Raw genomic sequence first — 14025 nt, 5'->3', positions numbered from 1 at the left:
ATTTTCAAGCTAGCTGCTAAAATTTCGAGCTAGGTTCTGAAAGATTTCAAGCGAGGTGCTAACAATTTTCCAGCTAAAATTTACAAGCCAGGTGCTACAAATTTTCAAGCGAGTTGCTAAAATTGCGAGCTAGGTTCTGAAAAATTTCAAGCGAGGTGCTAACAATTTTCCTGCTAAAATTTACAAGCTAGGTGCTACAAATTTTCAAGCTAGCTGCTAAAACTTCGAGCTAGGTTCCGAAAGATTTCAAGCGAGGTGCTAACAATTTTCCTGCTAAAATTTACAAGCTAGGTGCTACAAATTTTCAAGCTAGCTGCTAAAATTTCGAGCTAGGTTCCGAAAGATTTCAAGCGAGGTGCTAACAATTTTCCAGTTAGAATTTACAAGCTAGGTGCTACAAAATTTCAAGCGAGTTGCGAAAATTTCGAGCTAGGTTCTGAAAAATTTCAAGCGAGGTGCTAACAAATTTTCCAGCTAAAATTTACAAGCTAGGTGCTACAAATTTTCAAGGGAGTTGCTAAAATTTCGAGCTAGGTTCCGAAAGATTTCAAGCAAGGTGCTTTCAATTTTCCAGCTAAAATTTACAAGCTAGGTGCTACAAATTTTCAAGCGAGTTGCTAAAATTTCGAGCTAGGTTCTGAAAGATTTCAAGCGAGGTGCTTTCAATGTTCCAGTTAAAATTTACAAGCTGGGAGCTACAAATTTTCAAGCTAGTTGCTAAAATTTCAAGCTAGGTTCTGAAAGATTTCAAGCGAAGTGCTAATAATTTTCCAGCCAAAATTTACATGCTAGGTGCTACAAATTTTCAAGCGAGTTGCTAAAATTTCGAGCTATGTTCCGAAAGATTTCAAGCGAGGTGCGAACAATTTTCCAGCTAAAATTTACAAGCTAGGTGCTACAAATTTTCAAGCGAGTTGCTAAAATTTCGAGCTAGGTTCTGAAAGATTTCAAGTAAGGTGCTAACAATTTTCCAGTTCAAATTTACAAGCTAGGTGCTACAAATTTTCAAGCGAGTTGCTAAAATTTCGAGCTAGGTTCTGAAAGATTTCAAGCGAGGTGCTTTCAATGTTCCAGTTAAAATTTACAAGCTGGGAGCTACAAATTTTCAAGCGAGTTGCTAAAATTTCGAGCTAGGTTCCGAAATATTTCAAGCGAGGTGCTAACAATTTTTCAGTTAAAATTTACAAGGCAGGTGCTACAAATTTTCAAACTAGTTGCTCAAATTTCCAGCTAGGTTCTGAAAGATTTCAAGCGATATGCTAACAATTTTCCTGCTAAAATTAAAAGCTAGGTGCTACAGATTTTCAAGCTAGTTGCTAAAATTTTAAGCTAGGTTCTGAAAGATTTCAAGCGAGGTGCTTTCAATTTTCCAGCTAAAATTTACAAGCTAGGTGCTACAAATTTTCAAGCGAGTTGCTAAAATTTCGAGCTATGTTCCGAAAGATTTCAAGTAAGGTGCTAACAATTTTCCAGCTAAAATTTACAAGCTAGGTGCATAAAATTTTCAAGCGAGTTGCTAAAATTTCAAGCTATGTACCGAAAGATTTCAAGTGAGATGCTAACAAATTTTCCAGCTAAAATTTACAAGCGAGGTGCTACAAATTTTTAAGCGAGTTGCTAAAATTTCAAGCTAGGTTCTGAACGATTTCAAGCAAGGTGCTTTCAATTTTCCAGCTAAAATTCACAAGTTAGGTGCTACAAATTTTCAAGCGAGTTGCTAAAATGTCAAGCTATGTACCGAAAGATTTCAAGCGAGGTGCTAACAATTTTCCAGCTAAAATTTACAAGCCAGGTGCTACAAATTTTCAAGGTAGTTGCTAAAATTTCAAGCTAGGTTCTGAAAGATTTCAAGCGAGGTGCTAAAAATTTTCCAGCTGGGTGCTAAAATTTTTGGTGCTAGGTGCTAAATTTTTGCACTTTTTGCTGACTTCCTGCTAACCTGACACCTTCGCCGCCTCATCAAACGCCGCTATGTCGCACCCACCGTTTAGTTTGTCGTAGTCCGGAGTCTGGGACCCCGAGCTGCTGCTGTCCGTGGTCTCCCGCCGCCCGGGGCGCGCCACGCCGTCCTCATCAGAGAAGGTTCCGGAGAAGTCCTGCGGTGCGCACAGGAAGCTGGACAATGGACGCCACGGGGGGGTAAAAACATCCCGACTGGCCCGAGGAAGGGACGGCGGCACCCGGGCTCCGAAGTCGTCCTCAACATCGCCGCCGCACGTCTTCTCCACCTGCAAAGATGTCGGCGTTTTATCACAATGGCGGTGGAGGCGGCGTGCGAGCGCGTGAGAGGCGCACCTCCAGGTGGACGCAGACGGAGCGCAGGAACTTGTAGGCGGTGTTGCGGGACAGGAAGGACACGAAGACGTGCTGGACAGGAAGTGGAAATGGTCACGGTTCTGCCAGTTAGCGCCATTAAAGGTGAGGTCACCTGATCATGTGATCTCTGGATGACACGAAGGTGAGGTCACCTGATCATGTGATCTCTGGATGACACGAAGGTGAGGTCACCTGATCATGTGACCTCTGGATGACATGAAAGTGAGGTCACCTGATCATGTGATCTCTGGATGACACGAAGGTGAGGTCACCTGATCATGTGATCTCTGGATGACACGAAGGTGAGGTCACCTGATCATGTGACCTCTGGATGACATGAAAGTGAGGTCACCTGATCATGTGATCTCTGGATGACACGAAGGTGAGGTCACCTGATCATGTGACCTCTGGATGACATGAAAGTGAGGTCACCTGATCATGTGATCTCTGGATGACATGAAGGTGAGGTCACCTGATCATGTGACCTCTGGATGACATGAAGGTGAGGTCACCTGATCATGTGATCTCTGGATGACACGAAGGTGAGGTCACCTGATCATGTGACCTCTGGATGACGAGGGCGTTTGGCACCAGCAGAGCCGTCCTGGTCTTCTTGATCAGCGTCACTGACGCCGCCGGGATGGCGATCTGACGAGAACGAGGAAGAACTTTTTTTATTCATTTTTTAGTCATTTAATGCTCCCTGAAAACATGTTAGCCTTGTGATGATGTAGCTGCTGAAAAACATCCAGCTAGTTGCTGAAAAATGTTTTCAAGCTAGGTGCTAAAAATGTTTAAGGTAGGTGCTAAAAATGTGCCGGCTAGGTGGTAAAATTTCGTGCTAGTTGCTAAAAAAAAATTCAAGCAAGGTTTAAAAGCTTTAAACAATTTTACAACTATGTGCTAAATGTTGTTACGCTAGGTGCTAAACATTTTCAGCGAGACGGTAAAAGTTTTCAAGCTAGGTGCCAAAAATGTTCAAGGTAGGTGCTAAAAATTTGCCAGATAGGTGGTAACATTTCCGTGCTAGTTGCTAAAAAAATTCAAGCGAGGTTCTAAAAGCTTTAAACAACTTTACAACTATGTGCTAAATGTTTTTACGCTAGGTGCTAAAACATTTCAGCGAGAAACTAAAAGTTGTTGAGTTAGATGTTAACAATTTTGCGTTAGGTGCCAAAAGCTTTCCAGCTCAGTGCTAAATTCCACGCTAGTTGCTAACAAAATTTGAGCTACTAAACGTTTTCAAGCCAGGTGCTAACAATTTTCCAGGTCAGTGCTAAAATTTTGCACTAGGTGCAGGAAGTTTTTCCAGCTAGGTGCTGACAATTTTCCAGCTCATTGCTAAAAGTTTTCATGCAAGATGCTAACAATTTTCCAGCTAGGTGCTAAATATTTTGCACTGGGTGCAGGAAACTTTCCAGCTAAGTGCTAACAATTTTCAAGCTAGGTGCTAAATTTTTTCAAGCAAGTTGCTAAAGTTTTCCAGTTAGGTGCCAATAATTGTACAGTTAATGCTAAGTTTTCCAGCTAGGTGATAACATATCCACACTATTTACAAAAAACATTTGACATCGTTTCTAAAAGGCTAAATTCCATGCTAGTTGCTAACAAAATTTGAGCTACTAAAAGGTTTTCAAGCCAGGTGCTAACAATTTTCCAGGTCAGTGCTAAAAGTTTTACACTAGGTGCAGACAATTTTCCAGCACATTGCTAAAAGTTTTCATGCAAGATGCTAACAATTTTCCAGCTAGGTGCTAATAATTGTACAGTTAATGCTAAGTTTCCCAGCTAGGTGATAACATTTCCGCGCTATTTACAAAAACATTTGACAGTTTTTAAAAGTTTTTGACAAACAATTTTACAGCTAAATGGAAAAAAAATGTTGTGTAAGGTGATGAAAGTTTTCCAGGTAAGTGCTAAAATGTTTGCGCTATTTCCTAAAATACTTCCAGCGAGTTCCTAAAAGTTTTTGACTTAGATGTTAACAATTTTGCGTTAGGTGCCTAAAGGTTTTCAAGCCAGGTGCTAAAGTCCATGTTAGTTGCTAACAAAATTTGAGCAACTAAACATTTTAAATTCAGGTGCTAACAATTTTCCAAGTCACTGCTAAAAGTTTTGCACTAGGTGCAGGAAATTTCCCAGCTAGGTGCTAACAATTTTCCAGCTCATTGCTAAATGTTTTCATGCAAGATGCTAACAATTTTCCAGCTAGGTGCTAAATATTTTGCACTGGGTGCAGGAAACTTTCCAGCTAAGTGCTAACAATTTTCCAGCTAGGTTCTAATAATTTTACAGTTAATACTAAGTTTTCCAGCTAGGTGATAACATTTCTGCGCTATTTACAAAAAAACATTTGACATAGTTTCTAAAAGTTTTTGAGCTAGATGCTAACAATTTTACAGCTAAATGGAAAAAAAAGGTTGTGCCAGGTGATAAAAGTGTTCCAGCTAAGTGCTAAAATGTTTGCGCTATTTGCTAAAATACTTCCAGCGAGTTTCTAAAAGTTTTTGAGTTGGATTTTAACAATTTTGCGTGAGGTGCCTAAAGGTTTTCAAGCCAGGTGCTAAATTCCATGCTAGTTGGTAACAAAATTTCAGCTACTAAAAGGTTTTCAAGCCAGGTGCTAAATTCCATGCTAGTTGGTAACAAAATTTGAGCTACTAAAAGGTTTTCAAGGCAGGTGCTAACAATTTTCCAGGTCAGTGCTAAAATTTTGCACTAGGTGCAGGAAGTTTTCCAGCTATGTGCTAAGAATTTTCCAGCTCATTGCTAAAAGTTTTCATGCAAGATGCTAACAATTTTCCAGCTAGGTGCTAAATATTTTGCACTGGGTGCAGGAAACTTTCCAGCTAAGTGCTAACAATTTTCAAGCTAGGTGCTAAATTTTTTCAAGCAAGTCGCTAAAGTTTTCCAGTTAGGTGCTAATAATTGTACAGTTAATGCTAGGTTTTCCAGCTAGGTGATAACATTTCCACACTACTTACAAAAAACATTTGACATCGTTTCTAAAAGGCTAAATTCCATGCTAGTTGCTAACAAAATTTTAGCTACTAAAAGGTTTTCAAGCCAGGTGCTAACAATTTTCCAGGTCAGTGCTAAAAGTTTTGTACTAGGTACAGGAAATTTCCCAGCTAGGTGCTGACAATTTTCCAGCTAGGTGCTAATAATTGTACAGTTAATGCTAAGTTTCCCAGCTAGGTGATAACATTTCCGCGCTATTTACAAAAACATTTGACAATTTTTAAAAGTTTTTGACAAACAATTTTACAGCTAAATGGAAAAAAAATGTTGTGTAAGGTGATGAAAGTTTTCCAGGTAAATGCTAAAATGTTTGCGCTATTTCCTAAAATACTTCCAGCGAGTTCCTAAAAGTTTTTGACTTAGATGTTAACAATTTTGCGTTAGGTGCCTAAAGGTTTTCAAGCCAGGTGCTAAAGTCCATGTTAGTTGCTAACAAAATTTGAGCAACTAAACATTTTCAATTCAGGTGCTAACAATTTTCCAAGTCACTGCTAAAAGTTTTGCACTAGGTGCAGGAAATTTCCCAGCTAGGTGCTAACAATTTTCCAGCTCATTGCTAAATGTTTTCATGCAAGATGCTAACAATTTTCCAGCTAGGTGCTAAATATTTTGCACTGGGTGCAGGAAACTTTCCAGCTAAGTGCTAACAATTTTCCAGCTAGGTTCTAATAATTTTACAGTTAATACTAAGTTTTCCAGCTAGGTGATAACATTTCTGCGCTATTTACAAAAAAACATTTGACATAGTTTCTAAAAGTTTTTGAGCTAGATGCTAACAATTTTACAGCTAAATGGAAAAAAAAGGTTGTGCCAGGTGATAAAAGTGTTCCAGCTAAGTGCTAAAATGTTTGCGCTATTTGCTAAAATACTTCCAGCGAGTTTCTAAAAGTTTTTGAGTTGGATTTTAACAATTTTGCGTGAGGTGCCTAAAAGTTTTCAAGCCAAGTGCTAAATTCCATGCTAGTTGGTAACAAAATTTGAGCTACTAAAAGGTTTTCAAGGCAGGTGCTAACAATTTTCCAGGTCAGTGCTAAAAGTTTTGCACTAGGTGCAGGAAGTTTTCCAGCTAGGTGCTGACAATTTTCCAGCACATTGCTAAAAGTTTTCATGCAAGATGCTAACAATTTTCTAGCTAGGTGCTAATAATTGTACAGTTAATACTAAGTTTTCCAGCTAGGTGATAACATTTCTGCGCTATTTACAAAAAACATTTGACATTGTTTCTAAAAATTTTTGAGCTAGATGCTAACAATTTTACATCTAAATGGAAAAAAAATGTTGTGCCAGGTGATAAAAGTTTTCCAGCTAAGTGTTAAAAATGATCAAGCTCGGTGCTAAAGATGTTTGCGCGAAGTGCTACAATTTTGCAAACTAGGTTCTAAAAACTTTAAACAATTTTATAGTTAAATGCTAAATGTTTTTGCGCTAGGTGCTAAAAATTTCAGCGAGACGCGAAAAGTTTTCAAGCTAGGTGCTAACAATTTTACAGCTAAATGGGAAAAAAATGTTGTGCCAGGTGATAAAAGTTTCCCAGCTAAGTGCTAAAATGTTTGCGCTATTTCCTAAAAACCTTCCAGCTCAGTGCTAAATTCCATGCTCGTTGCTAACAAAACTTGAGCCACTAAAAATTTTCAAGCCAGGTGCTAACAATTTTCCAGATCAGTGCTAAAAGTTTTGCACTAGGTGCAGGAAATTTCCCAGCTCGGTGCTAACAATTTTCCAGCTCATTGCTAAACGTTTTCATGCAAGATGCTAACAATTTTCCAGCTAGGTGCTAACAATTTTCCAGCTCATTGCTAAAAGTTTTCATGCAAGATGCTAACAATTTTTCAGCTGGGTGCTAACAAATTTCCAGCTCATTGCTAAAAGTTTTCATGCAAGATGCTAACAATTTTCCAGCTAGGTCCTAACAATTTTCCAGCTCATTGCTAAAAGTTTTCATGCAAGATGTTAACAATATTCCAGCTCTTTGCTAAAAGTTTTCATGCAAGATGCTAACAATTTTCCAGCTAGGTGCTAACAATTTTCCAGCTCATTGCTAAAGGTTTTCATGCAAGATGCTAACAATTTTCTAGCTAGGTGCTAACAATTTTCCAGCTCATTACTAAAAGTTTTCATGCAAGATGCTAACAATTTTCCAGCTAGGTGCTAACAATTTTCCAGCTCATTGCTAAAAGTTTCCATGCAAGATGCTAACAATTTTCCAGCTAGGTGCTAACAATTTTCCAGCTCATTGCTAAAAGTTTTCATACAAGATGCTAACAATTTTCCAGCTAGGTGCTAACAATTTTCCAGCTCATTGCTTAAAGTTTCCATGCAAGATGCTAACAATTTTCCAGCTAGGTGGTAACAATTTTCCAGCTCATTGCTAAAAGTTTTCATGCAAGATGCTAACAATTTCCCAGCTAGGTGCTAACAATTTTCCAGCTCATTGCTAAAAGTTTTCATGCAAGATGCTAAGAATTTTCCAGCTCATTGCTAAAAGTTTTCATGCAAGATGCTAACAATTTTCCAGCTAGGTGCTAACAATTTTCCAGCTCATTGCTAAACGTTTTCATGCGAGATGCTAACAATTTTCCAGCTAGGTGCTAACAATTTTCCAGCTCATTGCTAAACGTTTTCATGCAAGATGTTAACAATATTCCAGCTCTTTGCTAAAAGTTTTCATGCAAGATGCTAACAATTTTCCAGCTCATTGCTAAAAGTTTTCATGCAAGATGCTAACAATTTTCCAGCTAGGTGCTAAATATTTTGCACTAGGTGCTAAAAACATTTTCCAGCGAGGTGCTAAAATGTGAAAGTAAAACTTGGACAAACAGGAGCATATTTGAAGGAGAAGTTGACCTTGGTGTCTCTGCCAAAGACCTTGGAGTGGAAGCAGATCCAGTTCTGAGAGAGAAACATCCTCCCCTGGTACAAGATGTCCTTCTGCAGGGCACAGGTGTAGCCTGGTGGACCAAACAAAGACTGCTCACCCTGGGACTAAGGTCTATGGTCTGGGGGTGGGGGGGCGGACCTACTTTGTTGGAGCGCCTGGTCTCGGCCCACCTCCTTGAAGAGCTTGTGGAAGTGAGCGGTGGTCTTGGACACACGCTGCACGGGAGGACACACCCCAACACCTGAGTGACGCACCTGCACGGACGGAGACTTCTTCCGGGTGGGACTGGTCACGGGTGACAGCTGCTCCACGGGGTTCAGTCTGCGAGGGGGGAGGGGGGAGGGGGGGAGGGGGAGGGGTCATGGTCACATGGTGAGGTCACATGATCCAACATGAAAATGCATGCTGCTGATTCCCATTTGTCTATCCCGCATGTGATGCAGGTGTCGTGTTGCTATGACAACAAAACACTGTTTATATGTTTCTTTAACAGCAACAGAACCTTCCAGAAAGAACATACAGTACTGTTCGATGAATACTGCAAAACTCGATTTTACTAGCTTTGTAAAGGCAAAAAAAACTTATATATATATATATATATATATATATATATATATATATATATATATCAAAGACAATAATGTTGAATATTCAATAACATGGCAAATTCTTGCATCCAGCACACCTTACAATAGTGGTAATAAAAGATGCAACCTATGCTTGAAAGAGAAACTGTTTATTATTTACCGTCCAGACCTGTCATCCCTCAACAAGCGCAGCGAAATTGTAACAACATGCCGCCATAGACGGAAACACCTCCTAGGCAACACATGAGCCAATCACCACGCCCCTAGGCCAGCCTGTACCCACCCACTCTGTGCCCTATATAAACCATGGTATGCGAATGCTCCCATTAAAATCTCCTGACGATTGAGGGTACCCCCCCTCATGAAACAGGCCTGTAGAGATGAAATAGTCTTGTGATTTTTTTCCCACACATACATATATATATATATATATATATATATATATATATATATATATACATACAAATATACACACATGTACATATACATATATACATACTGTACTTATTTATTTATTTATATATATGTATATATATATATATATATATATATATATAGTAGGTATATATATATATATATATATATATATATATTTATATACACACATAAATATATATATATATATATATACACAGTATATCGAGCTTTTTGTGCATATATATAAATATATATATACATACATACATACATACATACAGTATATACATATATACATACATACATACAAATATACACATCTATACATAAATATATATGTAAATATTTATTTACATATATATTTATGCGGCTGAGATAGGCTCCAGCATCCCCCGCGACCCCAAAAGGGACATGCGGTAGAAAATGGATGGATTTATTTATACATATGTATATATATATATATATATGCATATATATGCATATATATACATATAAATCAAGCTTTTTGTTTATTTTATAAAAATTAATTTTATTTTTTAACATGTACATTTATGTATTTTTAAAAACTGTATACACTTGTTATTTTAGACATTTATTTTAAAATATATACATTTATATATTTTTATTTATTTATTTTTTAATATGTAAATTTGTATTTATTTTCTAAAAACGTATTTTCTTTCTTAATACGTACATACACTGTAAAAAAAAATAATCCTATTTTTATGGTTAATTTACTCTAAATTTCTACTGTAATTTTTTTTTTTTTAATAGTTTATAAAACTGTAGAATTGAAGACATTATCTGTAAATAAACAATCCGCCTGTTATTTTAAGTAATATGCCAGTAATATGTATATTTCTTTTTTTTTTTTTACAGAAAAAGACTAAATTAATTATACAAATAGCATTTTCTGTTTTCTTAAATTACTTTCAAATTCATGTAAAATGATATTTTTCCGCAAAATGTTTCAAAATTTCTGTAAATATAATGTTTTACTTTAATTTTATGGTTGCCAGTAGATGACCGTTTTTTACAGAATTTTTTTTTACAGTGTAGATTAGAGATGCGCGGATAGGCAATTTATTTCATCCGCAACCGCGTCAGAAAGTCGTCAACCATCCGCCATCCACCCGATGTAACGTTTGATCAGAACTGCACCCGCCCGCCATCCGCCCGTTGTTATATATCTAATATTAATAAAAATTTAAAAAAAGGGTGAAAACTACGCGAATTGCACCTTGTGCAGACAAGATTTTTCGATCGGACACGGAGGAATTAGCCATGTAAAAGACCACGTTGGGACAAAAAAACACAAGTCTAATGCCGTTGCTAGCGATACAAGTGGAAAACTTTCAACGTTTTTCGTCGCCCAAACAGATTCTTTGGATGTGATAAATGCCGAAGTTTTATTTACGGAGGCAATAATTGAGCATGGACTTCCAATCGCACTGGCTGATCACATGGGACAGTTAATAATGTAATGCAACCTTTAAAAATCATTACGCGGTGATCGCGATCCCAAAAATAAACTTTTCTTGCATGATAATGTCCAGAAAAATTCGCTTTATATTACTATGGAGTCCTTTTAACGAATGAGTTTGATGGTTTATCACAAACCTTAAATGAAATTCCATGGCCACCGTCCTGCTCTCTATATCAACCAGGGTGAGCCCCACCCCTTTCGTGAGCGCACTACGCGCGGAGTGACCCCTGTTACGCGCCCCCGGCAACAGGGGTGGCAAGCAGGTAAACTGCGCGGGCGGAGCGCGCGGAGTGACCCATGTTACGAGCCCCCGGCCACGGGGGTGGCGGGCAGGTAAGCTGCTTACCTGCTGCGCGTGACGCCGGCCGCGGCGAAAGCGGACGAGGCGGGGTGTCGGTGCGGTGGGCGCGGTAGTGACCCTGGACGTGCGTCGGGCCCTTCTCGCGGATCGCCTCAGCTACGGCTCCCGGTGGGGCCCTCTCGGGGGAAGGGGCCTCGGTCCCGGACCCCGGCGAGGCGTCCCTTCTCCGCTCCGTAAAAGTGTCCATCTCTTTTCTTTTTTTTTCTTCTGTTGTGGCATATGCTGCAGGTGCCTGCTCGTTTTTCGTATGTGGGTAACAACATTTAACTATGTATATATATTTCCCAATTGGTTTAACTGCCACCCGCAAAAAAAAAAAAAAAAAAAAAAAAATCTAATTAATCCGCCCGACCCGACCCGCGAGCCGATAAAATCTTATTTTTTTTAATTTCATCCGCCCGATCCGCGGACTCCGCGGTTGTGTCCGCAAACCGCGCATCTCTAGTAGGTATATATATATATATATATATATATATATATATATATATATATATATATATATATACACACATAAATATATATATATATATATATATATATACAGTATATCGAGCTTTTTGTGCATATATATAAATATATATATACATACATACATACATACATACAGTATATACATATATACATACATACATACAAATATACACATCTATACATAAATATATATGTAAATATTTATTTACATATATATTTATGCGGCTGAGATAGGCTCCAGCATCCCCCGCGACCCCAAAAGGGACACGCGGTAGAAAATGGATGGATTTATTTATACATATGTATGTATATATATATATATATATATATATATATATATATATATATATATATATATATATATATATATATGCATATATATACATATAAATCAAGCTTTTTGTTTATTTTATAAAAATTAATTTTATTTTTTAACATGTACATTTATGTATTTTTAAAAACTGTATACACTTGTTATTTTAGACATTTATTTTAAAATATATCAATTTATATATTTTTATTTATTTATTTTCTAAAAACGAATTTTATTTTTTAATACGTACATACACTGTAAAAAAAAAAATAATCCTATTTTTATGGTTAATTTACTCTAAATTTCTACTGTAATTTTTTTTTTTTTTTTATATTTTATAAAACTGTAGAATTGAAGACATTATCTGTAAATAAACAATCCGCCTGTTATTTTAAGTAATATGCCAGTAATATGTATATTTCTATTTTTTTTTTACAGAAAAAGACTAAATTAATTATACAAATAGCATTTTCTGTTTTCTTAAATTACTTTCAAATTCATGTAAAATTACGATATTTTTCCGCAAAATGTTTCAAAATTTCTGTAAATATAATGTTTTACTTTAATTTTATGGTTGCCAGTAGATGACCGTTTTTTTACAGAATTTTTTTTTACAGTGTAGATACATTTTTGATACATACATTTTGTTTTATTTTTGTAATTTGTACTTTTTTTAACTTTACCTGCGGCTTCCGGTGGTCTTCTTCCCACTCTCGCTGGTTTCCGGTTCGGTGTCCAAAGCCAGCTGGAGGTCTGCGGGTCTTCTTCGTCTCCTCTGAGCTTCTTTTTCCGCCCCGGAACTGAAATGAAAAGCAACTTAAAAGTTGAGATGAAGAACTTTGACGCTCTCCTCCAGAACCGCGCAGGCACCAGCGGGCCTTCGCGCCCACCTTCGCCCGCCGCACTCACCGCCTCCCTCGGGGATGAAGCAGTTGCTGCGTGGCGGTGGGCGGTGTCAAAGGTCGCTCGGCCTGCTCGCCCATCAGCATCATGACGGCGCCGACACGTCCGCCTTCCGCCGACCGACCGCCGCGTCCACTCTGCGGCGAGGCGGCATGGGAGGACACCCCGGTCTCCGGAGCCTTTGGACCGGGAAGAATGTGGGAGAAAAGCCCAACGGAGGAGGAGGAGGAGGGGCCGGGAAAGGGGCGGGAGAAAAAGAAAAGCGACCTCTGCTGGTCACTAAAAGAACTGCACCATTCAATTATTTTGCACTATAGATTTGATTTTTCTCTATTTTTCATTTTGTCACGTTGAAATATCGTTTAACTGTTCAAAAATAATAGATTATTTAATTATTCCATTTAAATTAAACCCCCCCAAAAAATAATTATGTACATTACATCCAAACACTAGAATAAGTATTTTATTTTTCCACTATTTTTTTGGCATCTTTTGAGTCATTTTGCTGTAATTGACAATATTGTCCACTAGAGGGCAGCAGCGTCCAAAGCGTAAAGTATGACGAGCTCAATTATTGAAACTACCCCCTTTTCAAAATGTACAAATATATTATTACATGTCGTGTACCTAATTAAATGTTATGTTTTTAATGGTTTCGAACCAGTTTTGAAAATACAAACTATTGGGTTAGCAAAATAAATACATGCAACACAATAAAAACATATTGATAATTGATATAGAAATTTAAAACGCAACTGTAGCGTAGGAGGAGAGGAGCCAGCAATATATTCTTCTTCTCATATTGCTACCAACATTTATTGATTAGGGGCCTGTATTGTGTGTGGAGCAAAGCCACTCACTGCCATCTTTAGCATGTTGCATGTTCCATTGTGATTTAGCACTTTAGCAGCCACGTGTGATCACGTCTGAAATATGTAAATTTTTATTGATTCTTTCAATATGTACATTTGTATTATTTTTTCATTTTTCAATACGTACATTTTTTAATACACATATTTTTATTTGTTCATGTATTAATAGAATACGTATTTTTGTACATTTTTTATACATACACTTGTTTTTTTAAACTAAACACTTTTATATTTAATTAAATCACATTTTAATACGTACATTATAATTTGTTTTAAAATATGTACATTTCAATTATTTCCTTAATACACTTATTTATTAAATACATATTTTTAAATATTTTAAACATACACTCATGTTTAATATGTACATTATAATTTTTTTTAATATGTACCTTTCATT

General features: G+C 37.3%; 1 protein-coding gene across 2 annotated transcripts in view; it reads right to left on the bottom strand.

Moving 5' to 3' along the window:
- LOC133610150 (GRAM domain-containing protein 2B-like) overlaps window positions 1-12956 on the bottom strand; it is a 45684-nt gene extending 32728 nt beyond the window's left edge. For both annotated transcript variants that reach the window (XR_012050725.1, XM_072914168.1), the window contains exons 1-7: window positions 12760-12956; window positions 12534-12650; window positions 8358-8536; window positions 8182-8285; window positions 2869-2964; window positions 2296-2367; window positions 1985-2228 (exon numbers count right to left, since the gene is read on the bottom strand). Coding sequence is in view for 1 of the 2 variants with exons in the window: in XM_072914168.1 (XP_072770269.1) it covers window positions 1985-2228; window positions 2296-2367; window positions 2869-2964; window positions 8182-8285; window positions 8358-8536; window positions 12534-12650; window positions 12760-12842 (895 nt within the window). In the remaining variant the exon portion in view is untranslated. The remainder of the gene's footprint in view (window positions 1-1984; window positions 2229-2295; window positions 2368-2868; window positions 2965-8181; window positions 8286-8357; window positions 8537-12533; window positions 12651-12759) is intronic.
- Window positions 12957-14025: the final 1069 nt, after the last annotated feature.

Source organism: Nerophis lumbriciformis, linkage group LG11 (genome assembly GCF_033978685.3).
Source record: "Nerophis lumbriciformis linkage group LG11, RoL_Nlum_v2.1, whole genome shotgun sequence".
In the NCBI taxonomy this organism is placed as follows: domain Eukaryota; kingdom Metazoa; phylum Chordata; class Actinopteri; order Syngnathiformes; family Syngnathidae; genus Nerophis; species Nerophis lumbriciformis.
Note: the sequence above shows the minus strand (reverse complement) of the source record. Positions and strands in the feature narration are given on the sequence as shown.